We start from the raw sequence: 26555 nt of genomic DNA, 5'->3' as shown, positions 1-26555 counted from the left end.
TATGAAAGTACTTTGTGAATTTCATCTTAGGTTGTCATGTAAAAGAAATTATTACCTGTTAAGAAGATTTTTAGGAGTCAAGTAAGAACTTCTATCTTAAATTATCCACACCTTTTTTTATCCCTCTCAATTTACTGTTTCTCTTTGAGTAAATATTTATTTTTGTCTTTAAAAGATATTGGAAGTGACAAATAGATTTTTATTTAAATTTTATTGACATTTACCTTCTACTATTTTTATTAGTTGAACAGTTAGTTAGTAAATATGTTAGAATATCGTTAGTGATGGTTTTTTAATGAGTTGTTTAACTTGAAGAAAACAAATATTTCCTTGGAAATTTTTTATATGAACCACCCAGTAACTTTTTAATTGAAGAAAAATTTACTATATAAGAAACTATTCATTCAAAGCAAAAACATAATTTTTTAAGTAAATTAAACAAATTTTTAAATAAAATCCATTTGAATCGTAACAAAAGTAAAAATAAAAATATAAGAATAAGTTTTTTAATTTTTGTTATTATGGAATAAAACTAAGTAAATTTTTAAAAGAATGTTATCACATTATGGAAACTAAAAAATAGTGTCAAAATCACCAAAATTAATTTATTTTTTTATAAGAAAACCATGTCTTGTTAATATAAACAATTGTTTCAGAAGTAACAATGAATAATTTCTTTCTCTTGGTCATGTCATGTAAGAGAGACATTAATGCTTGGCTTTGAAAATAAACATTCTCTTCACAAAGTTATTGCATTAGAAACTCCTTAGTCTCCTCAACTTTCTCGTTATATACTCATCCATTTATCTCATTGCTAAGATTCTTTAATCTGTGTCAAATAAATGATTTTACCTATGATTTGTTTGGATTATCACATGCAACAAACATAAGAAAAGAGCAACTATATGTAAGTTAAAAAATTAGATTAAAGAAAAGAATTTTTAAATTAGTTTATATGTAAGTTATAATGTATGAATTGATGATTTAAAAAAGGCATGAAATAGAGTTATTTGATTTAATTTCCCAATGGAAGATGGAGCCAAAGTGTAGGTGGATATTAGGGTAGTCTAGGGCAAGTAGTCGCAGAAAAGGGTGAATCTTAGCTAAGATATATATAGCTGAGAGACCCTTATGTTTATAGGCCTGCCCAAAGATCTACTTCAGATGCTCTCTTTAACTTATATGCATCTTCATCCATTCACATGCAAAGTCAAAGCCTTCTATCTCTTCCCTCATCCCAACTTTTTCATTCTATATCTATTCACATTTTATATAATATTATAATACATATTATATTATTATTATTATTATTATTAACATTTGAATCTGAATTCTGATATTAAGTGAGATTTGGTGTCATAGGAATAAAATCATTTTTAAAGGTAAAGTGTTGAATCACTCAAAGATTTTTTTTTATTTAATCGAAAGGTTTAGTTTTTGATTTTTCTTTCTCTATTTCTTTTATCTTAATTGGTGTTGATCTTTTAACTTGCATTTTCTCGATTTAGTTTGTTTATGTTAGTTGAGGGGAGATTTGGTATCTAGTTATTTAGAAGGTTTTATGATGTATGATCAATTTAGTCTTTCTTAATGTGTGTAAACTTGTTCAATCACTACAAGAAAATCATGAAATAGAAACCAATTTTTAGAAACCAAAATAATTAGTTACAATAGTAACTAAATTGTAGACCATTTTATAAACTAAAAAGAAAATTGGTTTCTAAATTAGTTTTTATTATTGTTAAATAGTTTCATCTAATTAGCAACCAAGGTTTTAACTACCAATTATTTAGTTTCTAAATTTGGTCTCCAAAACCTTGGTTGCTAATTAGATACCAATTTAGAAACTACTTAAGAATAATATAAACTAATTTAGAAACCAATTTTTTTTAGTTTCTAAAATGGTATCTAATTTAGTTACTATTGTAACTAAATTATTTTGGTATCTAAAAATTGGTTTCTATTTCATGATTTTCTTGTAGTGAATAAATTGAAATTTTGACTGTGATGATTGAAAAAAAGTGAATTTTTTTATCGACAATAAACAATTATGATAAATCAATTTTTCTAAGAGGTGGTTAAACTCTCATACAAGATAATAAAAAATAAAAATTTCTTTCTCCATTTTTATCTACTTTCTTTCTCAACACTAAAACTAAACAAAAAGAAAAAATATTGTAGCATTATTAAATCGAGTACTACAAACGAAAAAACATGATAATCAATTAAATGGAAAAAAATGAAAAGGTTGTTTATGGTATTATGGTGTTAGTAACGGAGGATTAGGGTAACTGCAGACCTACACTGCAAATATCTAGCCCTAAAAATTTGGTTCATAAAGAAAGAAATCCCTTGATTGGACCTAGAAGTAGCACATACAACAGCCGAAAACACTTTAATGCCCCTTTGTCAATTCAACCATTATGATCTACAGAATAAATGATAAAGAAAAAAAAAGTAGTACAACTTCACTCTCACCTTCCTCACTAATCATAGACATACACCAAAACTAAACTTGTCTTTCTAATAACAAACTACATCTCAGTGTACAGAACAACCATTTAATGCTACCAATAATGATAATATTTAAGTCTTCAAGGCTGCAGTACTTAAGGTACTTAAGTATGCAGTACAATATTAAATTGCTAAAAACCAACTTCATGGTACGTGGGCTATTCTGATGTATATACATATATATATTTTTTAAAATAACAATATGAGATATTTCTATGTATTCATTTCATTAGTATACCTTATATTTAAAGAATACTATTTTTAATATTTTTTTATTTTATAATTTTAATTTATCACAATATTTAATTAATTACATAAAAACTAAATCAAATAAAATTTTTGGTATATACAGGAAATGTAGTGTTTCTTTAATGTTGATTTAATAGTCATTTTTTTATGCAAGGATTGTAGTATTCCTAAAAATTATAAGTGTACCAAAATTCTCTCCTTTACAAAGTTTTTGTTTAAGAAAAATTCTTTAACTAAAGCAAAAATCACCCCAATGTTTATTAATAACCGCTTAATGAATACAACCAGAAAATTAAGTAAGTAATTTAAAGGTAAAGTCTATATGAACTTATTAGTAGATAGGTTAAATTTTACCGAAAATAGTAGAAATATAAATGATTAATTTATTGATGCAAATTATATTAAGAAGTTGTTAAAGCAATTAGGATGAATCATTAAAAGAAACAGAAATGAATCGAATATGAATATATGATATAATATAATAATGGAAGCAAGTTCTCCTTGATTCAAGTTAATGTTGTTATTATCGAAACGCGTGGCATTTGGTTTGTTCTATGCTGTTCTGATATTTCATTTTCGTTTGTTGTACTCTTCACTCAGCTGAATGGTTGGAAATTATATGAGACCCATCATTGGTCAATTCAACTCATTGATCCTTCATCCAAACTAATAATTGTGCTCATATTTTTCCTTCTCAACAAGGACACTCATACTCCTACTGCTATATTATTGAGTTTAATAGTACTATATTTTTTAGTTATATTATTGGAAATTCTTTCTTATTTCAATGGAAATCATGATGAATGAACCTTATAACTCATTCATGGAATATATGGAATAATGGTGATTTAAAAGTTTTTGAATTACATTTATTTAAGACGGATAAATCTTCTTCTTATTCTTTATATAAAGAAAACTTGTGAAGAAGACAAAGACAGACAAGTGAGAAAAATAATATAGAGAGTAAATGAGAGATTATAGATATTCACCATAGTGTAGATTAGAAATCATAGTGAGAAACTAGAGAGATATTGTATTTCATTCTTGTTAGGTGAGATTGAGTGTTATCTTTATCGAGTAAGAGAAACAAATATTGTAATCCTACTTTCATAATAAAAACATTTTCTGGATTAGGTCCCGTGAGTTTTTATTTTTCAAATTGAGAAGGTTGTTCTAAATTAAAAAAATTCGCATTTTTCTATTTTCTTTTATTTTTCTTTTCTTTGCTTGCAAGTGCCCATTTTGTATTTACATTAAAGAGAAAAAAATTGTTTCTCAACACTAATACAGTCCACTAATATAGTCTAACATCATTCAAAAATCGAGGTTAAAGATATATTTCTTCCTTCTGAATCTACCAAGGATCAGAACATGTGTATATATTTTTTTCTCTATTCTTAAAAATCAGAAATTGCCATTTTGAGCAATCTTGGTGTTCTTGCAAACTGGTTGAATATGAACATGTTTGAAACATCCTTGAATTGGCCATGAAGGTTGGAATAACATGATTTTTATGTAAGTATTGAGACAAAGGAGCAAAAAAGTGTTGATTGGTTTAAAAAATGAAGGCTTGGGCATGAGTTTTGCTGCCTGGTACTTTTGTAAGACGTGCATGATCACAAATTAATTCATATATGTACACCCACCAAACTGCAATCATCAAACTTACATTTATATTGTAGATTCAATCTAACATCATCATTGTGTTTTTCCTAACTTCCCATTTTCACCATCATGCCCCCACATTCATATAGGTTTCCACATCCATTAACAATATATACATCATCACCAATGCTCAATAGTACACAACAAAACCTTTTTGAAAGAATAATCATGAACTCAATGAGGATTGTTTTCGTGGGATAAATAAAAACAATAAAGTTCTTACATATCAAAGAATTAGCAAGAATGAAGCTAGATTTGTCTAAACCTATCAACATCATCACCACCACTACCCATCACCAAAAAATTACTTTCACCGTTCTTAATGCATATACTGCTCAGATAATAAAATAATAATAGTAGTCAAGGAATATACTTTTTTTCCATTTATAAACTCCTGATATTTAAGGCTTTGCACAATGTTTAAGGAACATTTAAAATCACTGGTAATTGGTATATTTAGTATAAAATATATATCTTCATTAAATAACATCCACAATTTTTACTATTTGTTTATACAACAAGAAAATATGACAATTACGACATTCAAGCAGGTGCGAATATATGTGGAAAGTTGTAAAACAATAAGAGTTTAGAAATAAAAAAAAGTATTAATTGGAATAGATATTATTTTCAAACGTTCATTCTTAATAATTGATTAAAATTTATAAAAAATTGAGGATCGCAGATTATATTAAATATTTTTTATTTTACAATTTTTCGTAAATTATAATCAAGTTGTGAAATATACATAAAGGAAATAGTACATTAAAGAACGTTAGGTCGACATTTTTATTTCCACCAATCAACCTTCTGTATTAAAAAAAACATGTCACGAGTATATTAAAGAACTCCCTGTGCATGCATGCAATTAGTATATGATTCAAAAGTATCACAATATTATAGTTTTCACATCCCTCTTCTTGCTAACTCTCATAAATTAAAACAACCAAAATCATAAAAACATTAGTTAATCTTGGGATGTTGACATAGATTAATAGTTTCACATTCAATTAAGCAAACCTTTTGAATCATTCTTTACTATTATATTCATTAAATAGAAACAATTTAATCTCTAACTTTTAAATTTAAAAATCACAGATTCAATTTCTAGAAGCAAATTTTGTTGAAGTTGAACTAATGAAGAGTAAATGCAGTTGTGTTTGAAAGTACACAACATACCATAGAGTGATAGAACCAAAGGTGGCAAAGATTTAAAAACCTCCCACAAAATAAAACACTGTGATTACATGGTTCAATTATTATTCTCTGAAGTACTTAATTTTGTAAAGCTCAAGTAGGGTACGTTAAGGGTAGAAAGGTCATTCAAAAGTTGGCTCTTCCTCATGATGGCCAAGGAAAATAAACGAACCAAGACAAAGACTGAGAAAAAAGCTTTTCATTTCACAATTTCACCACCAAAAAATATGGTGCATTCTAACCGATCGACAAAAAGGATCATTCATAATTCTTTCAATCGAGAAGAGAAAAAAAACAGATGAATGAAAAGTCTAAAATATATACAAAACGATAAATAGGGGAAGTGAATCCTTTGTCTTTATCCTCTATGATATACCATAATATCAAGCTATATATTTATATATCATATGTAAAAACCAGCCAAAAAAATGTTCACTGAGTGAAGATCACGAAGAAGCTATCCGATGGGCTTGAGTTTGGGCTTGGGCCTGGGTTGCCTGGGCCTGCCCATTTGGGAAGGGCAGTATTCTGGGCTTGCTTAGAGATAACTCCACAGGGATTTGAGAAGCAGTGTTGTTAATGGTGGAAGAAGTTTGGTTAGTGGTTGTGGAATTTGTGGCAACCCTTTCACAAGAGGGACACATGGTGAGAGTGGTGGCTGGAAGCTGCATGTAGAAGGGTTGAGAAGTTTTCAAGGCTCTTAGTTCTTGAAGCTCCTTCTGCAACCTTCTATTCTCTTCTGTTAGAGTCTCACAGCATCTCTTCAAGTACTCACAATCCACTTCTGTTTGCTTCAACTTTGTTCTGAAGTCACATTCCCAAATCAAACACAGAACAAAAACCAACATAACACAACACAATGTTTAACAGACAAAATGTAAACTAAGGTTGTTCAGTGTAGATTACCTTGCTCTCCTGTTCTGAAACCAAACCTCCACTTGACGAGGAAGGAGATTCAACTGTTTAGCCAAAGCAAGTTTCTGCTTCTGCAAGTTATGGTCAAAATTAGAAGTTAATAAATAAGTTAAGAATATTTAGGACCCATTTATAGAATAAAAAAGGTATAGAACAGAGGAACTAATCTAGTTTATCTAAAGAAGAAAGAACAAAAGGGTGTTTTGTGTAGACTTACTGGATTGAGAGTGGTGTGTTCTTTGAAGCTTTCTTCCAGAAAAGCTGATTGTTCTTTGGAGAGTCTGAGTTTCTTCCGAGTCGAGCCATTTTCCTCGTCATCGCTCACTCTTGTACCTTCACCCTCTTGTTGTTCCCTCTTGTTTCTTCCTCCAAACTCGGCATTACCGTTTCTTATGCTGAAATCCATCTGAAACGGCGACACCGCACTGCTCGGCGACGACAGCGACGTCCCGTCATCGCCGTCCTCCGCAGCCGAGGGAAAAAGATTTACATCCAGCACCCTCGCCGCTCCACCTATAGTCAACAACCACAGAACAAAATCTTAGCAACACAACACAGCTCTCATCATCCTAAGAAACTATATAATAAAATAAAAACGAGAAAATTATCTGTGTTCATTCTCATCCTAAACAAAAAAAAAAAGTATTTTCTATAACCATTGATATACCCAACATGAAAAGAACATCGTAGTCTAACATGAAAAGAAACCCGACATAAATTTTCAGTAAAATTTTCTGCTTTCACTATATTCCTTATCTGTAAAAGTCAAACTAGGAAAATTGTTTATTCAACCTAAAAATGCAATGATTAATTTGTTGTTTGTGTGAAAAAGGATGAGATTGAATTAATGAAGCAGGTTGGAAAAGGGAGAGAGCATTACATGGTTCAGTGAGCCAAGGGATTCGAAGCTGGGAAGGAGGTTGGGATCTGAGAACGGGAGTGAAAGGAAGAAGATCAAGTTGAACTGGTGGATCTGAAGAACCCCTTTTCTCAGCATCGGTTCTTTTGTCTTCAAAGGCTTTCCCCGGAGCTATGCAGAACCCAGGTGGGTCCTTGGAGGGTAAATTTACAGGCTTGTCGAGAAAAGCAAAGGACTTGGAAGTGTCTCCTAAGCTCAAAGCCAGTTCCATGGTAAAGGGTTGATAAAAGGTGTGTAATTTGAAGCAACAGAGGAAGTTTGAGTGTAGATGATGATGATGATGATGTTGTTATATATGTACCGACAGAGAGTAGTTGTAGTTTGTTGAATGGAGAAGAGGGTTAGAAAGAGCACATTGGGTTGGTTGGTTGGTGTTGCAGAAAACTTGTTCTGCTTCAACTTCTTGTTCTTCTTCTCCTTAGAACCAACAAGAACAGCAACAACACTGCCTTTTTATGTTGGCTTCTTCCCTTGCCTTTGTGGGAATAAAGATTGACCGACAAACACAGGTTGACAAAGGCACGTGAATCTATTTAAATATTCAACCGTTGTCATGCCTTCCCCCACCACCACACTCCCATAAAATACACCACCACCCCATATAGCCTAGGATTTTTTATATATATATATGGTAGCTTTGTACACACTTCTCATGGTTTAAGATAAGAGAGACAATGAGTTATGTATGTATATATATTTTTTTAAGGAATATCCCTTGCCCAGTAGGACTCACAAACCAAATCAAATTTATTAATTTAATTTTATCACTCATCGTGGTTTTTTTGTTATTTTTTTAAAGTTAATTGAGAGAAACACCTAATCAACCAAACTCAGCTTCAAATATGTAAGATTAAAAACATATCATTCATAAGAATGAAAAATAATTGTATAAACTAAACAAGCAACTAAATATTTTTTAAATTGTAAAATCCAATTGAGCATTTATTTTAATGAACTACCCTTATGATATGTTGTTTCCATTACATTTTTAACCTAGCATATACTTAAGAAAGAGAATGTTGTATTATATACGTATATATAATGAAGCAAATGGAATTTAGAAATGATAATGTAAACATTGGAGAATCTAGAATGAAGGAAAATAATCAGTGGTCAGAAAAGCCGACTGAGATTCTATTAGTTATTTTGCAGTTTATACCGTTTTGAGTGAATCAAGTTAGCCCTATTTTTTGTTTTTAATTCCATGGGTTGGTAAGGCTTCCTTGTGTAATAAATTATAAGAATGAACCACCACAACCCTCATGGCATTTGTCATTTTTTTATTCCTTTCCTTCTAAGAGAATTTTTTTTATGGTGTTTCTGATGAGAGTTTTTTCCTTGCAGAGTTGTCATCATCCAAAATTTAATAACACAATATAAAATGCTTAAGCAAAAAGTGGTATAAGGAAAAGGGGTACAAAGAAATTCCATTCTAGTGTAATGTTGTGGTGCGTACTGATGCAGGAAAAAGTGGTACAAAAAAATGTGTAGTCAATTTTCAACTGAGTTTAAGCAAAGAGATTAAATGTAGTTTTCTTTTTACTGAGCCAACCCCATTAAATGGACTCAAATTTAAGAGGGTGCACCAAACCAGAAGAAAGAAGAAGAAGAAGAAGAAAAAAAAATAGCGTCATGATGACAAGAAGAAAATGATATATCATCTGAGAGACATGTCTGGGATTATAAACCTGCTACTGTTGTCTTATTGATTAGCCAGTATATATGTTGGCCTTTCATCTATCGTCACCATCATGCTTATTCTCATTCTCATTATGCATGACAGTATGATAAGAATGATCATTTGTCTTTGGTACCCAATACAGAATCATGTGGGCTATGTCTATTAAGGCATTATAAACAGTTCAACTGTACTGTTTCAGGGTTTCATTTTCCCCAAGCCCTTCTAATTAATTAACCCTAATATTATATATTTTTCTGCACTTTCCCAGTTAAATAATAAACAATTTATCACTAGATTGTTTAAATGATGAAGTGAAATGACCTGCTTCTAGCTTCCAGCTAAAGATTTTGAAGCTGCCCAAAAATCCTATTATTTCTAGCACTCAGATATTTATGATATATGTTAGGGTTTATAATATTCTTTTTCATAAGTATTTTTTATAATAAAAAAGTCTCATTACACCATAATGTATAAATGACAAAATTCAATTATTTTTAGTCATGACTTGATATTGACATGATACCAAGTATGAAAAAGTTTCCCATGCATTTAATAATAAAAATTTGTTCATTTAAAGAGTCAATTTATTGTTTTTTAAATAAAATTCTTTAATTTATCGTTTCCTAAAAGACCAAATAAATCACTTATTTTTTGGTTATATTTTTACAAAAATGGTAAATCCTTATTAAGTAAATAATAATATGTTTTTGGTGTAGTAAAGATGGACCACTTTAGGTTTGAAACTTTTCACCTTTAAAAAAAGTGTTAGATATATAGATCTTGGTCTTGTTTGTTCGTTAAGCTGTCTGTAGCAATCACCAGCTAGTTGGCCGCAAAAGCACGTTTAAAATACATTTCATTTAGTTTAATGTTTTATGTTTTTGAATGAAAACTAATTGATTTTGTTTTTAGAAATAAGCGTGATGTGTGGGAAGAAAAACATTGGAAAAAAGGTGGATGAGATGATTAGCACGAGATTTGAATTTGACCTAATTGGGATTATTATAATACATTGATTAGAGAGACAAACCGACCGGATTTTACTATTCCAACAAAAGTTTTCTGCTTTCGATCTTGCTTTGCGTTGGTTTAAGTAAGCAAATGAGTTTGTGGTTCGTGAAAAGGGGAAGCCAAACTTCTTTAACTCTTCCCATCTTTTCAACCATTAGCATCTTCAAAATCGACATGCAAAAATGGATTCTTAAAAGAATTGGTATCCAATGACAACAACTCCTTAAAATGAGGGTCGCCCGAGATGTCTACAATCAACTTCAATAATTCCTTCTTGCATGAATTCCAAATATTCTTTGCTAATAAAGGACTCATATTTTGAAATCATAAAATTCATTCAGGAAAAGAAAAAATTGGGTTGGTTACACATTGTATGAGCCAATTTGATGTAAGAAAGTTTATGTTTGAATTATTTGTGTTTATTAAAATTTATCATGCAAAGTAGGTGAGATTAATGTATTATATGATGTTGAATATCTAAAAAAAAAATAAAAAATATTTTATTGTATTTAGTTGGATACCTATTTTATCTTATAGGATTATAAGATTAAGTTTGACTTAAAAGTTTAACTAAAGATTTAATTTTGGATAATATTGTTTGTTTTTTCTTTTCTGATTAGTATTATTATCCTCTAGTCTATATGTATTTGATTAAAAATAAGTGATTTATTTTGGTTGATCATACTATATTTGTTCTAGTAAAAAAATAGCAAGTTTTTGAAAGAAAAGGTTATTCGTCTCTCTTTGTAATTCTTTACGTGAGTTGGATTATTTTAAAATAGTTCTTATTTCTTTTTTTTTTATTAATAAAATATTAAAATTATTTAAAATTTATTTTAATAAAAAATTTATTTTACTTATAATAACAAAAGTTTTTATAAACTTATCTAAAATTTCTTTAAAAATTTATCAAAAAGTTTAAAAAAAAAATGGTAAATTGTGGAGTTTAGGGTTAGTGTGAGAAGAAAGGTGAGGGGGAGGGAGAATGAAAGGGAGGGTGGTCCCTTGCGCGTGGGAGGGATAGGTTTGGGAAAGAAGTGGTAATTAAAAATAGGCACACAGAGGAAATGAGGAGGGTCAGATATGTCATGCTTTTGGGATCATTGCAATAATTGAACTCATGCAGGCTTTAATGATAAGCTGCAGAGAGAGATGCGTGAATTATTGGATGGGTCCCTCTTTTTTCTCTCTCTCTCTCTCTCTCTCTAAACCAACCATGCCATAAAGTCACCCTCATCTAATAATTCTTCATCCAATTACACTCTCACAAAACCCCACCCCTTTCAATCCAATCTTCTATTCAATTCTATCAAGACAAAACAACCACATAAATAGTATCATCAAAATACACCACCCTACTATTATACAAACTCTTTTCCTGCATTCCAACATGCTTCCTACTATCTTTATATTATTACATTCAAATACCTACATATTCTACTTAATCTTATATATCATATTTTAAACAAGAAAAAAAAACTCAGTATCACTAATTTCTATGTAAAAGATTATCTTTTCTTCAAAAAATATTATTATCATCGTTTTCGATTTCGATACGAGGTTGGTCAGAATTCAGATGAATTTTGAGTGATATTTCTTTAAGTTCTAGTAATTCAGCTTTCAAAAAGTAAGAAAATTATACGATTCTGACCTTAAGTTCAAGAGATAACATTATTATGATGGTGTGAATCACCACCTCTAAAGAATGAGGAGAACTTCATTATTTCTACCTTAAATTTGAAAAATAGCATCGTTATGTTAGTGATTCATCGCATCCGAGGTATTGTAAGCTTTTGAGGTCAATGTTTCGTCACAATTTTATTTTTAGAAGACAGTAAATCAAAAGAGAAAGAAGTATATAAACTGTAATTTATCTCTACTTTTGAGCGATGTAAAACTATACCGAAACGGATAAAATTTTATTTAGAATGTGACTGGAAGTGACTTGGTCAAACAAGGAAACAACAACCACCATAGAATCGAATTGGCACGTTTCATGAATCTGGAGTAAAATATTTTTGGTCTGACTTCAAAACCACGCTGCATGACCCTATCCAGATTAGTGGCTTCATTATCCAAATCTCAACCAAAACACGTAACACATTCATCAATTAACCATACACAAATATTGAATGAGTATATAAAAGTGTACCATCACCGTGATTCAAATTATGGAGTTCTTTTAATCATTTTAGGTCTAGGATTTGTGATTTCATCTGATATTATTTTAGGTTTAAAGTGCAGGCTGTTATGAATGTTACAAAGAAATATTGTTCTAATCTAAAGGAGACTTTCCTATCAAAAAATCTGATTTTGTACTATAATATGAAAGAAAACAAAGCTACTTGGTGTTGGTGGATCAGTGAACGTGGCAGTTCTTCAACATTAAATAAAGCCACTACCTAGTATATTAAGGTAAGTGTCTTTTTTTCTTTAAACAAGTTCTCATTATAGGTCATATTCTTCTTTATTGACTTTCAGATGAACCTGGTTTAGATAATTCAAAATAATGCTGCTGCATGTATACGTATATGCTACCATATAAGACCAACTTGTATATTATTTTTCTAACACCGGTCAAAGATTAGGTCTTCAAGTTGTTATAAACTAAAAATGTGAATACATAATATTACTTTAATTCTTTTATTAGTTTACACAATTCCGTATAATACAGTACAAAACATGTCATGGTGTAATATATAATTGATTCAAGCCAAAAACAGATTAGAACTTTAAAAGAAAACAAATATATAATTAAATACTTTATATGAGTATGGAAAATTGTTGTAGGTTATTGTGTAAATAATTTTTTATAATGCTTAGTTATGTATAGAAAATCTATAATTAGACCGAAAAATCAAAACAATATTTTCCAAAGTATAAAAAAAAGCATCGTGCACATAGCCATCAAGAAAATACAGCCATCTATCAAATCATAAAGTGTAAAATATGTCAAATTGTAAGATTTTCTTTTCTCTTTATGTAATGGTGAAAAAACAATAAAACCCTACTTGAATACATTATAATTATTTAGTTATTTTAACTATAGCTTCTCAATTTGATGGATCAACTTAAAGCTAAACTTTTAATATTGTAGTCAAAATTAACACACTCATTATTAAGTTTTATTGTCTGCAAATGGAATTCTCACGGGAAGACTAAATATTAATGGATACTAGAAAAAAAATTATGAAATAAAAATTAGTTTATAGAAATCAAAATAATTAATTGTAATAGTAATTAAATTAAAGATCATTTTAAAAATTAAAAAAAAATTAGTTTCTATTATTGTTAAATAGTTTTTAAATTAATATCTAATTAACAATCAAGATTTTTGCTATCAAATTTAAAAATTAAATAATTGGTAGTTAGAATCTTAATTACTAATTAAATATCAATTTAGAAATTATTTAATACTAATAGAAAATAATAAAAACTAATTTAGAATTTTTTTTTTAATTTTAAAAATGATTTTTATTTTAGTTTCTATTATAATTAATTATTTTGGTTTTTCTATTTTATGATTTTTTTTAAACGATCGAGGAGGTTGTAATCTCAATCGATACAAAATACTAAATTAATACTATGAAGTTTCAGGATATAAAATTTTGTAACAGTAATTAAGAAACTTGTCTTAACAAATATGATTAAAAACTCTTGTACAAGTTGATCATTATCATCGAGGAATATTAAAGATTGTGGTATTAAATATTGGTGATAGAAAAGAAAAAAAAGTGTATGGATTAAATTAAAAAATGAGGAAAAAGGAGATAATTGAATAGGAGTGAGAAGTGAGTGAGTGAGTGAGTGATGGATAAAAGATGTGAATGATGCAGAGATGGCATTGAATAATGGAATTTGGAGGCACGTGAGAAGGGGAAGAAGTCACGTGAGAAGGGGGGTGAGTGAGTAATGATGAGGTTTGGTGTCAGAAAGAGAGAAATGACGTGATAGAGGAGAGACAAGTCATGGAAAAACAATAATGGGTTCACTGCACTCTCTGCCTTCTCCACTGCTCCCAACTGCCCACAACCATTAATCATCTGCACCTAATTAATCATCTTTATCTCCCTTTGACTGCTTTCCTTTTCCATTCCCTTCATCACCATCAATTTAATATTACATTTTACATTTTTTTTATCTTATCTAAATAATATAAATGTGTTTTTTATTAACAATAAAAAATAAGTAAATGAAAATCACTTTTTCAAGAAGTTCAACCCTTATCAATAAACATCTTCTAACTTAAATAAAAAACAACTAAATCAAACTCAATCAGCCTCATAAAATTTACTGAGTTCAAAACTCAGTTAAGTACGTAAAGAAATTACAGTTGTAATATCTATATTTCTATTGAGTAAGAAATATAAATGTGTTGTAATATCTATTGGATTTTTAAGTATTAAAATTTTGATTTAAATTTTTTTTTATAAAAATTAAGATATTTTATTTTATTTTTTTATTCTGATAAAAGAAATATTATATTTCTTCAACATTTTCGTTGTTCATAAAATTATATCTTCTTTGTTATATTCTAATTATCTCCTTATCGAATCATGCTAGTTTATGGCTAAATTTTGGAATATTAATTCATTGTGTTTATAAAGAAAAAAACAAATGTAACATATTGATATAATGATTAAACATTTTACTTTCGTGTAAATAATAGAAAACTATTTATTTGAACCGCAGATGCATTATACAAGGAGAAAAAAAGAAGGGAGGGAGGGAAAACAATAAGATAAATACTTCAAAACAAGATAATCCAAAGCATCACTTTGTTCGTATGTATACGAAGATTATATGAGGAAAAATAGAGACATAATTTATTATGTCTTTATAAATATATTACATAGAGGATATATCAATTATATGTTTAATACGAATAATTATGTATTTTTTTTTAAATTATGTTTTTATTTATTATAATAAATAAATATAATATTATTAAAATAAAAAAGTTATCACATTTAATATAATTTTTGTAGTTAATTTTTTTTTTTTTTTACATCTAAACACTTTAAATTACGCTTAATATAATTTTTTTGAAAACGTAAACTGTAACAAGTTATAGTGTCTTATTGATATGTCTTGAAGATGTTTTGTATCTTCACTGAAAGTTATTAAAGTAAAATTTTCTTTATGTACGTTATGTTTATCAATGTAAAGTGATGATAAATGTAATACATATATATCATGTTGTATTTGGGTATATAATTATAATCATGCTTAATACAATAATAAGTGAGACGGTACATAATAGTAAAAAACTACTCATGATTAAAATATTGTTTTTGTTTTTCTTAGTTGATTTGTACATTCTTATTCTTGTGAAAAAAAATTATATTTCAGATATACATAATATGTACTATAAATGAATATAACTATTGACATATGTATAAAGGTGAATCATCCTAAAATAATTCATATTTTTTTTTCTGATAAAATAAGTATACTATATAATATTCTAATTATTGACTAGATTAAGTGTTAAAAAACTGATATAATTAATCTAAAAGAGTAATAAAAAATCAATTTCATCTAACACAAATACACTAAGAACTAAATTAAACTAGTTTAAACTTAAGAAATCAGAGTAAAATTAAAAAATATCAGAGACGGAAATATTTTTAGCGAGTTTAAAATAACATAACTTATGTTTAAGTATTTGTTCTCCAAAGAGTGGTTAAATAGAAACAAAAAGAAACGCTTTTCACACTAAATTTCAAGTGACATGAACATCTGACACACATGATTATAAAACTAATAAAAATAGTTATACACACACACATTTGTAATATATAACATTTTTTTTATAATATTTATGTTCATAAAATAATACATTAAAGGTAATTATTATATTTACAATGTTCTATGTTTTAAAATTAAGTAATTTTTTATTTAAAAGAAGTTTCTATAAAGTTAAAAAAATATGTATATGAATTATTATTTAGTCTCAACTATGAGAAATTCGGACATAGAAAAACAAAAAATATATAACATTAAATTTTACAAGATAATACTGATAGAATCTTGTACTTTATTATTTAAATTTAAATTAATCTATTTAATATTTAAAATATGTTTTTATGAGTTAAAAAATAAAAGTGCATATAAATTATATGAAAGTTTCAGATAACTTGAAATTTTAGAAAATAATATTATTAGTGGATATATTATTAGAAAATAATTTTGCAAATCTTGTTGTAATTCTTTTACGTACCTCAACTGGGTTTTAAATCCACTGAACCCAGTGGATTCAATGAGGCTGGTTGTTTAATATGTTTTCTTGAGTTGCTTTGATTGTTCTTTATTTAAGTTGGAAGGTGTTCGTTGGTTGAATATTAGTAAAACGTTAGTTCTTTACGTATAAGGGTTAGACCACACCTAAAGTGATTCCCATTTATTTATTTTTTAATATTGATAAAAAAATGTATTATTAAATAATTTTGGAATATTATTTATAGAGTGGGTGAGAAGAGAATGAAAATAGTTAATAAGAATGATTAGTTGAGTGATGGGGACGTGGTGCAACATCTCAAGGAGACAATCTATGGAGCACCAATCATTTGTACGTCGGATCTTATATCTTACCCTAATCTATCACTCTATTCTTCTACCTTCAATCCTTTTCCTTTTTCTTTTTTCTTTTTCTTTTTTCTTTTTCTTTCTCTTTCTTATATTATACCCATTTCATCTATTTTTTTTTACAAAAAATGTTTGATTATTTCTTATTGTAAGAAAATTATGAAAATGGTACTCGGTAGAGGGTCCCAATGTCCTCACTGGACAATTATTGGAAGTTGATTGATTTTAAATTCATTGAATCCTCTGAAACTTGTACGTTAGGTTTCTACTGTACTATGCCTTTTTAAACTCACTTCAATTCCATTGCTAATTTTACTCAAGCTTTCATGCTATATATATATATATAATATTACACTTTCGAATGAATAATATTTTTATTACTTTTAATATATCCACTAATGTCTATTGCTTTAAAAAGTAAACATACAGTTTTAATGGTGTTGTTACTATTTTTTTAGTGAATCTATCATTATTATTTATCCAAAAATGTTAGTCATTTATCAAACCTTTGTTGAACTAGTGATTTAAATAATTCAAACCTGATGGACTTATTATTAATATAATAATAATAATATAAACTAAATAACAGATAAGTATTAATAATTAAATATGATATCAATTTTAAAATACTAAAAAGAGAAGTATCATTTTACAGATTCTTAATATTAAAAAATATACATAAAAATTAAATTTAATATATCATAGAAAATTAAATATCAATTAAGATTATCTATTAAGAATGACAACTTTATATCTAAAAATGAAAAACACAATTCACATAGTCTTATTTTTTAAAACAAAATTAATTTTTTTAAAGGGTACTTTTATATTGTTTGACGCTATTGACTTTTCATTTCTAGTTTAATATTGACAAGGGTGTGGCCCATTTTCTTTGTTGAATTATATGGGTAACTTTTGATAACTAAGTGAGTCTATTTGTATGAGAATTTTATGTTATAAACAAATAAAAAAAAGTGATATTTGTCGATAATTATCCATTTTACCCGAAGAAACCATAACAGAAAAAAATTATAATAATCCTATTTTTAATAATCTCATTCTAATGTCTTATTACACTTTAGATTTGAGATTTTTTATTAACTATGAAGTGTTAAAAGTTTGTCTGCAGCATCCTTAATAATGATTTTGGGTATAAGATAGAGATTATGTGAAAGGGACATTTTTATGGTAACATGGTCCACTTTGGAATCTAGGAAATAACATTGGTACTGTTTGGGGGGAGGGCATGTAAAAGTACTTTTCTCCCATTATACTTTTAATTCTATCAAACTATTTGAATCAATTAACAGGCTTTATAAAACAGTACTTACTAGTGATTTACTTGAAGAGTGAAGAGACATTGTAGAAAATCCAAAGTTTTTTTTAATGAAGATGTTGTAACTGTTTAACTACAACATAAACCAGACCAATAATAATGATCTATCCTCGTAGTAAAAGAAAAATATATTTATTGTCCTTCTAAAGATACGAAGGATTATACCAACTTTGAGTAAAACAGATGTCACGTGAAGTGGTGAAGCAAAAACTACTCTAAAAATGCTTGTTTCAAATTGTAAAAAGGTTCTTTTAATTAGCACACAAATGAAATCTAACAAACAAATTTATGGCTACAATATTTCGGACAATAAATTGGATTCAATTAAAAAATCTGACACATGTCAAGGTTTGGTATTAGATTAATTCAAAGATATTCAAAGATATTCTCAGTGAGTTTTTTGGTGTTTTGTACCCTTGGTATGTATGTACTCAATTTAATGTTGATGCTAGAAGGTTAATATGTGGATTTTAGTTACGAAGGTAGAAAGAAACTTTTATCTTTTATTCTTTGTATGAGGGTTGAACCACCTATTAAGTAAACCAATTTAATTTAATTGTTTATTGCTAATAAAAAAAACTAGATTGAGTTGAAACTGCATTAATACACAACATTCTGAAATTCAAAATTATAATTATAAATAGGAAATCACCCCTCCGAAAGAAGGTAATGAAACTCTTATACTAAAACCTACAACATTCCTTTTTTTTAATTAACAATAAAAAAATATAACTAAGAGTACTTAAGGAACTCTAATCCATATACAAAAACCTTATCCCAAAAGATTACGAGGGTAGATAATTCCGTACATTTACAACATATCATAACAATTATGAGGCTGGTTGTTTAATGCTTTCTTGAGTAGCTTTGGTTGTTTCTTATTTGAGTAGGAAGGTGTTCCTTGGTTGGAGGTTGTTAAGGTGCTAGCTATTTATGTATAAGAGTTGGACCACCCCTGAAGTAGTTTCTATTTATTTATTTTTTATTGTTGATAAAAAAAAACAATTTTATTCAAATACACACACCTACAACACTTATATTCTTAAAACTAACTTAAGCGTTAAAATCTTATTATAAATATCTTGAAAACAACAAAAACTTGATAAGAACCGTATGAGAGTTGGAAAACCTATTATATACTAGAAAGGATAATAATATATTAATAATTCCCATTTTTTATATAATTACATTACAACTCTCGATACTATTATTTTAATATTTTTTTCGAGTCATATACAACTCTAAATTATCAAAATATCATTTTCCAAATTTTTTATAACCATTAAATTATGAATGAACATTAGAATGGGTCCTGTGTGGAAATATATAATAATAGAAGGGAACAATAAGTAAGGGTAGGTTTAGTCTGTAATAAATTATGGCAATCATATATATAGGTGTTGTCTCCTTGCAATTTTTACATATATATAAATATAAATATAAATAGTATTAGGCATTAGGCACAGAGAGCTAGTGTGTAGAATCTAGATGCAGGGAACTCAATGAAGATATGGTCAATCTCTTGTTCCTAATCTTTTTGTAATCATCACTACCCATGTTCCTGTCACCACCATCCAACCCATAATTTTCATATACGCCAACCCTAATCGACAAACTCCTCAGAATTTCCACTGCTGTCTACGATCATCACAAAACCAAAATACTTTCTCCACACAAAAATCTTCATATTTTTATGTAATAAACTCAATATTAATCCTTTCTGTTTCTTTAAATTATAATTAAAAACAACCTAGATATATTTTACTATTTAAACTTGTATAATATTAATTATAAAATTGAAAGAAATCTTTGTCTAAGGAAACCATACTCCAATGATGTAGATGTTTCCAAATTTCAAAGGGTCGTTGACAAAGATCTTGATATATAAGAGCCTTGTCACCTTTAAACAAAATGAATTTTCCAAGAAAATGCATTTTACAAAAGTTACGACCTAATTTGTATTCCTTATACATTTTTTTTTCTAATGTATTAGTGGAGAAGAGCTTTCATTAGTGAGTTTGATCTATTGAGTTAAAACAACTCTAAAAAATTACACATTGAAGAGTTGTTATCACACTATTGGATTTTTCTTTTGAACTAAAAAGATACGTGTCTATTATTCAATGAATGTAATTTGATTAAGAAAATGTTTCAAAAAATATGTAAAATATCCTAAAATAATAGTAAAAAAACTAAATTTAAAACTATGCAATGGAAAACAAAATAAAATTTTCACTTGATATAGAAAAAATAAATAACAATTAATATGAAAAATATAAAAAACCTCAAATATTACTTTGACCCCCAAATTATTTGTAGTTTAAGATTTTTACACATAGATGATCAATAAAAATTTAGGATAATTTGAGAAGGAGTATTAGAAAAGTTGTTAGCTGGTTTTAGTGACAGTAGACATTATGAGACATTAGAGATGGTGTTGTTGTTGTTTTGGTTAATTATGATGATTGTAATGATTTCCATCATAATCTTTAACTTCTCCAACCTGGAATGCTGCGTCTTGTTGGCAAAGCATGGGACAACTCACCCTAAAATATTTGCACTTGCCTCTCTATTTCATTACATTCTTCATCCTTTTCAAATCTTTACTTTCTCATCATGCAAAACTATTACTACAACTCACAACCTCCTGCCCCCACACTCTTCAATCAATACACTAATTATATGGGACTTCCCACATTCTTATTTAGATTTCCATGTCTTAATTACATGTCTTAATTAAAATATAGTGAGGATTTTTGTGTAAAGTGTTCTAAATGTAGTTGTATGGATGAGAGGGTCTAGGTAATGTTTATCCACTGATACATAATTTATTGACGTGCTGGTAGTTTTTTAATCATTTGAAGTTCTTCCTCTCGCTGTGTGTGTTTCGTCGGTTGGGGTACCTGCGATTGCACTCCGACACATTAGTGCTAGTATAATTGATGTATTCTCTTAGGATATGAAAAACATATATTTTCTCCTTTCAGAAGTTCTATTTATAGGTTGACTTGTGCCTCGACTTGTGCAAGCCAGATAATCAGTTGGTCAGAACATGTGTAGCGACTCCCTGAAATCATGGAGATGTATCTTTCGATTTATCGTTGTGTTGAGATATTTATCCGAATATCTTGTAATTATCTCCTTATTACGTATTTATTATGTTGTAACCATTATTCAATCATATTTTCGGTTGTTCGGGTCCGACCGGTAAAACCACGTCACAAAATAGTTTAGCTTATATTTTTTATTTTAATTCTAACTCATCGTGTTAGAATATAGAGATTTGTAATCTCTCTATATCAATTACAAATGATTTTTTGACAATCTCTACTTATTGGTGGAAACTTGCGTATCTTATAAGAGTTCTATTTCATTACTAACATTCAATATGTTATATAAAGAACATTTTTGTTTTATCGTATAATCAACATTCCTGTTTAAGTATTCTGTAAATCAAATATTTAAGACCCATGGTTAAAAAAATAGTGCCATTTAAATAAAGTTTCAATTTCAGTACAAACGGTACAAAGAAAGTTTGATGAAAGCAACAAGGCACACAGACTCTTTACAGTATTTTGCTGTGGATTATAATTCACATTGTCAAAAAAAAAACTCAGAAATTTTTCATGATCTTCCACAACCTTCGTACCTTCTACGAGAGACTACTTGGTAGAGCCTAGTAATGGTTGCATTCAGGAGAATATATAATAATAATAATAAACCAATATTTTTCATGTTACTACATATGTTTTGAGAAATAATAAATTGAATAAATGAAAGACATGGAATTGAATTTGGAGGAAGCATGCCTGAGATTGAGAGGGATGAGTGAATAATTATTATAATAATAATTATGAAAGTGATGATAAGAATGATAAAGAATAATGAAAGTTTGTCGAAAAGAAATAATGTTTAGGGTAGAAAATGGAATATTGGGTTTCATTATGGAAGCATAAAAAGAAGAGTGAAGTTTGGAATGATGATGATGATGGTGCCAAGTTTTTGTTGACCACAAAACAATGGAAACAAACACCAGATAAGATGCCTTCACACACACTCACTCGTGTGTCCAATCATGCCCTTTCTACTTTCTTATTTCTATCTACCAAAAACAATTCAAATTTCCAAATTCACCTCTCAATAAATCATAAATTATTTTTAATATATTATAAAATAAAATCTACTGTTGCTGAATAGTCTTATAAATTGGATCAATGAATGTTTGTCACGTGTTTGGAGTGCAACAAAATTACTTTCTTCCTTCTTATTTAATGCACCTCGATCTTAGTTTAAGATAACAATATTTTATAATTGAACATTTTTTTTAATATATTTAAAAAATAAAATGTTGTTATTGAATAGGTTGCAATCAAAACTCAATTAGTGAATCAATTGACGTTTGATTGAATTTACAAATGCCATTTTTTTGGTGGAAGTATATACAAAATTACAAAAACGAAACCTACTTCATTTTGTACAGGTGGTACATGGGCCTTTATTTGGGATTAGGCCCATTAATCACATCCTGAAATAAAAAGCCTAAATTTTGGCAAATTCTCCATGGACCCTATCAATTTCAACATACACCCAACCAGTCATTGAAAATGAGAAAAATGCTCCTGAAAAATGACAAAAATACCCCTGAAAAATACGAAAGTAACCTTATATGAAAGAAGAATGTATATAAAAAAATACTTCCGAAATTCTTTTTCTGGAATATATTTTTGGATTTAAATTTTCTAAACACAGTTTTAAATTTTGGAAATTATTTTATTTTCAGATTTTGTGTTTCAGATTTTTCTTTTGGGAATAAATTTCCGAATTTAGATCTGATATATTTTTGAATTCTGAAAATACTATTATGAAATGCATTTTCAAATTTTGTGTTTCAGTTTTTCTTTTTCGGAATGTACTTTTTACATTTTGAATTTCCTTTTCTAGAATAAAAGTTTGATTTTTAAATTATATTTTTCGAGTTCCAAATTTTCAAATCCAAAATAAAAGGTAATTTTGAGAAATTTAAAAGATAATAAGGTGCAGGTTGAAATTGATAGGGTGCAGAAAGAACTTGCCCTAAATATTCTGGGATTGGGGCTTTCAGCCTCATGAAACTGTAATTTTGACCCAAGATATAGAGAAATTTCTACCAATGGGCTTGATTTGATTTGGACCATCATCATGATGATCCAATTCCACTATGTAAGAGCCGTATTACCATTAAGTAAATTTTTCTTACTTTTAATTTTGTACTTCCACCATCTTAGTTATTTTCTCTAAATATATTTTGTGTTTGATAATATTACGAATTTCAGTTTGATTTTTTAAAATTGTTTTCACTTTTAATTTATATATTTGTTAAAAGTGATTTAGTTTTAGTCTCTCTTAAATACTAAAAATATGTTTTTAATTAAAATATAAGAACTAAAATTAATTTTAAAGATAAAAAATAATTAGTTATTATATTAACTAAATTATATACTATCTCAAAGACTAATAAAATTATTGATATCTATTCTAAATTAGTTTTTATTATATTAATTTTTGTAGTATTTGGAATAATATCTAATTTAATCAATATAGAAACTTATTATTTTTTTTGTTTTTAAAATTCTTTTATATTTAATGATTTTCTTTTAGTGATGATTTATTCTTAAAAAAATTAATTTAAAGGAAACATTACATTTATTTTCCTGTAAATATTTTATTAGACAAATTATACCAATAGAAAGGAAGGGGTTGCAACAATTCTATTGTTTTAGAGGAGTTTATTATTCTTAGTTGGTGTGTGTTTTTTCATTGCAATTAGTGTGAGAAACGAAAATGGTGTAGTGCAATGCAAGTTAATAGGTTGAATTATTGATAACATCATTTTTAGGAAACAAGAGAATAATACAACAGCTGTAAACACAATAATTTATGAATAATTTTGTAGTCCACCCAGAAAGACAAAAGAACAAAACCATATTTTATGCCCTAGATACACAAATGCAAACATTAAACTGTACCCAATTTCTTAGCCACAAACAAATGAAGAATCAAAACTAAATATACATGATAAGATTATAGAACTTCTTGAAGATAGTGTTAGTACTGTCTTCAACTTCCATTAACTTTCTTGCAGTCAGTTCTGATTTGTCCTTGGGTTCCAGTCAAAGGACTGATGTTACCCATGTTGATCATGGACTGAGCAAAAGCTTCAAAGAAGGCAGATTGGTTGTTGGCAAAGTTGTTAACAATGGAGATTGTGGAAGAACCATCAGTGGAGAAGAGTTCTTGATCTGTTTGGAGAAGACCTTGGTTGATGAGAAGATTGGTGAAATATTTGTTGTCAAAAGTATCAGGGGTTGAAGGGTCAAGGTTATTCAATGTAGCTCCATTTCCATTTTGGGGACAGTTTTGTTGCAGAGTGCCCAAATAGGTTGTGTTCAAGGTAGGATCAGGGCTTCCTGTGCCATTGAAGTTCAACAATCTCTGGGAGAAGAATTGACATTGGGAACGACCAAAGGTGTGTGCACCTAATCAAAGTTCAATTTTATTCAAACACTTTATAAATACTTTACAAAATTTTCTATTTTATCCTTTTAACTTCTTCATATTATTTTTTTTTACCAACAAATAAAAAATAATAAACATTAATAATTTAATAGTGTTTCAACCCTTGTTCAAAAACATAACAAAACTATATTATTATTACCAGATAATGCAACAAGATCAGTTGTGTCTAAGCCAACAGCAGAGAATTTGGATGAGACATTGGTTAGGTTTTCAAAAGGAGATGGAAGGGAAGTGTTGGCACCACCTTGATTTGCAGTCACACTGTCTCTTCTTCCAAGTAATACAGTCCATGAAGGACCCTGTGACTGCAAAAATTTACACTTCATTAAAGAATCTATAAACACAACTGTTATTTTAAATGTATAGGAACTTTTGTCTATTATGAGAATTTAAAACAGTTAATTAGGTCAACTTCAGTGATTTATTATGAAAGTTCGAAACACACAAGAACAATCTTCTTATAAGTACTTTCAAAGTCTGTGTGTATTTTATATTGAGAAAAAGGAAAATGTTGTAAGAGATTGTTATCAGAAAGTTACTAAGGACACAGAAGCTTCAGCTGCAAGTGCAAGAATATCAGCACAAGATACAACAGCAGGACATGAAGCTTCGATGGTGCTCTTTATGCTGTCAACCACATCAAATCCCCGAACCGAATTCTCATTGGGAGCTGCATTTTTCTCACTCTCTGTTATGTTACCACCTACATCCAGCAAAATGGACCCATCACACCCCTAATCACACAAACACAAACAACACTTATTAATACTTCATCAATAAACAATATATATGAATCGAATCGTTTCACGAGTGATCCGACTCATGTACAAAAGACTAATCCAACCATACAAAACACATTTCAGACACAATAACACACTTAACCTGTTCAACAAGAGAACAAACACAGAAAAATTTAGTAGTAATACAAGATGAAACCTTCATTAATCCTATAATGACACCAGAAAAAAGGTAGAAAGAAAAAAGAAATGGAGGATGGAAGCTTACATCGACAAAGCAATCATGAAAGTGGAGACGAATGAGGCTTGCAGCAATACGTGAATCAGATGTCAAAGCCTGCTGCACAGAATCCCTCACAATAGATGACACATTGGAGCAGGTGCTGGAATAGAAGCTTGCACTCAATTGCCCTTCTGAAGGAAACACAAATGTTAACACTAACAAAATGGTGGCCACAAGGGAATAATAATAAGTGTTGTTAGTAGAAAACATGGTTCATAATTTTATGTATTGATTCGCAGATGTTGGTGGGTTTTTTCTGATTCATAATATAGGTGGTATGTGTATATATAGAAGAGAAAAAGCGCGTCATTCATTTTTTTTACTTTATTTTTCTTTGGAAGAAAACTCTTTAACTGGTTTTAATAATAAAATATTAAGTTATTTAATTGGAATATAAGTTAAATTATTGAATTAAAAATTATTATAAAGAGTTGTGAGAAGGTAATTAAAGTTTGTAGGGGTTGTTAATTATATGAAGGCCTATTTCTTTAAGATGAAGTTAGTTAGAATTGTCAACTAGACATATAGTTTAAGTTGCTGTCAATTTTGAATGTGTAATGGGTTCACTAGGGGACAACTAAAGCAGAAAATAAAACCACAATGATTGAAACTTAACTAAGTTGAAGTACTAATGAAGTCATATGCATTAATAAAAGTATTATATTAATATATATTATTTTGCATGCAATTTTTTTTTATCAGTATCTCTAACTCAAATTTACAAAATTAATTTATAAAATAAAATTTATAATTATTTATATACCATAAAATATCTCTAATCCATATAAATCTTTAATATCTTGAGTCATATAAAAATTAATTTTGTTTAAATATTCAAACAATGATCAACAAGTGTTATAATAATAATAAAAAGAGAACATTTCTTCACATTCCTTAATCATCAA

The 26555-nt window shown here is 28.4% G+C and overlaps 2 protein-coding genes across 2 annotated transcripts; both read right to left on the bottom strand.

The window, feature by feature from the left end:
* Window positions 1-5809: 5809 nt before the first annotated feature.
* On the bottom strand, window positions 5810-8123 carry LOC137830655 (homeobox-leucine zipper protein HOX11-like). The gene is made up of 4 exons (XM_068638114.1): window positions 7421-8123; window positions 6758-7053; window positions 6532-6611; window positions 5810-6429 (listed from the first exon to the last, which is right to left on the bottom strand). The coding sequence occupies exons 1-4, from the start codon at window positions 7668-7670 to the stop codon at window positions 6072-6074; spliced, it is 984 nt and encodes a 327-aa protein (XP_068494215.1). The 5' UTR covers window positions 7671-8123; the 3' UTR covers window positions 5810-6071.
* Window positions 8124-23962: 15839 nt separating this feature from the next.
* On the bottom strand, window positions 23963-25911 carry LOC137830653 (peroxidase A2-like). Its single transcript, XM_068638113.1, has 4 exons — window positions 25636-25911; window positions 25170-25364; window positions 24770-24935; window positions 23963-24590 (listed from the first exon to the last, which is right to left on the bottom strand). The coding sequence occupies exons 1-4, from the start codon at window positions 25858-25860 to the stop codon at window positions 24172-24174; spliced, it is 1005 nt and encodes a 334-aa protein (XP_068494214.1). The 5' UTR covers window positions 25861-25911; the 3' UTR covers window positions 23963-24171.
* Window positions 25912-26555: the final 644 nt, after the last annotated feature.

Source organism: Phaseolus vulgaris, chromosome 7 (assembly GCF_000499845.2).
Source record: "Phaseolus vulgaris cultivar G19833 chromosome 7, P. vulgaris v2.0, whole genome shotgun sequence".
NCBI lineage: Eukaryota > Viridiplantae > Streptophyta > Magnoliopsida > Fabales > Fabaceae > Phaseolus > Phaseolus vulgaris.
This window is presented reverse-complemented; position numbering and strand designations above follow the sequence as displayed.

Bases quoted from the DNA above. Each gene is read 5' to 3' on its own strand.
- LOC137830655 (XM_068638114.1), bottom strand. From the start codon at position 7,670: ATGGAACTGGCTTTGAGCTTAGGAGACACTTCCAAGTCCTTTGCTTTT. The intron at 6,612-6,757 runs GTAAGTCTACAC...CATAACTTGCAG, and splicing joins AACACACCACTCTCAATCCA to AAGCAGAAACTTGCTTTGGC. The intron at 6,430-6,531 runs GTAATCTACACT...ATGTGACTTCAG, and splicing joins TTTCAGAACAGGAGAGCAAG to AACAAAGTTGAAGCAAACAG.
- LOC137830653 (XM_068638113.1), bottom strand. From the start codon at position 25,860: ATGTTTTCTACTAACAACACTTATTATTATTCCCTTGTGGCCACCATT. The intron at 24,936-25,169 runs GTAACTTTCTGA...AAATTTTTGCAG, and splicing joins CTGAAGCTTCTGTGTCCTTA to TCACAGGGTCCTTCATGGAC. The intron at 24,591-24,769 runs GTAATAATAATA...AACTTTGATTAG, and splicing joins TGATCTTGTTGCATTATCTG to GTGCACACACCTTTGGTCGT.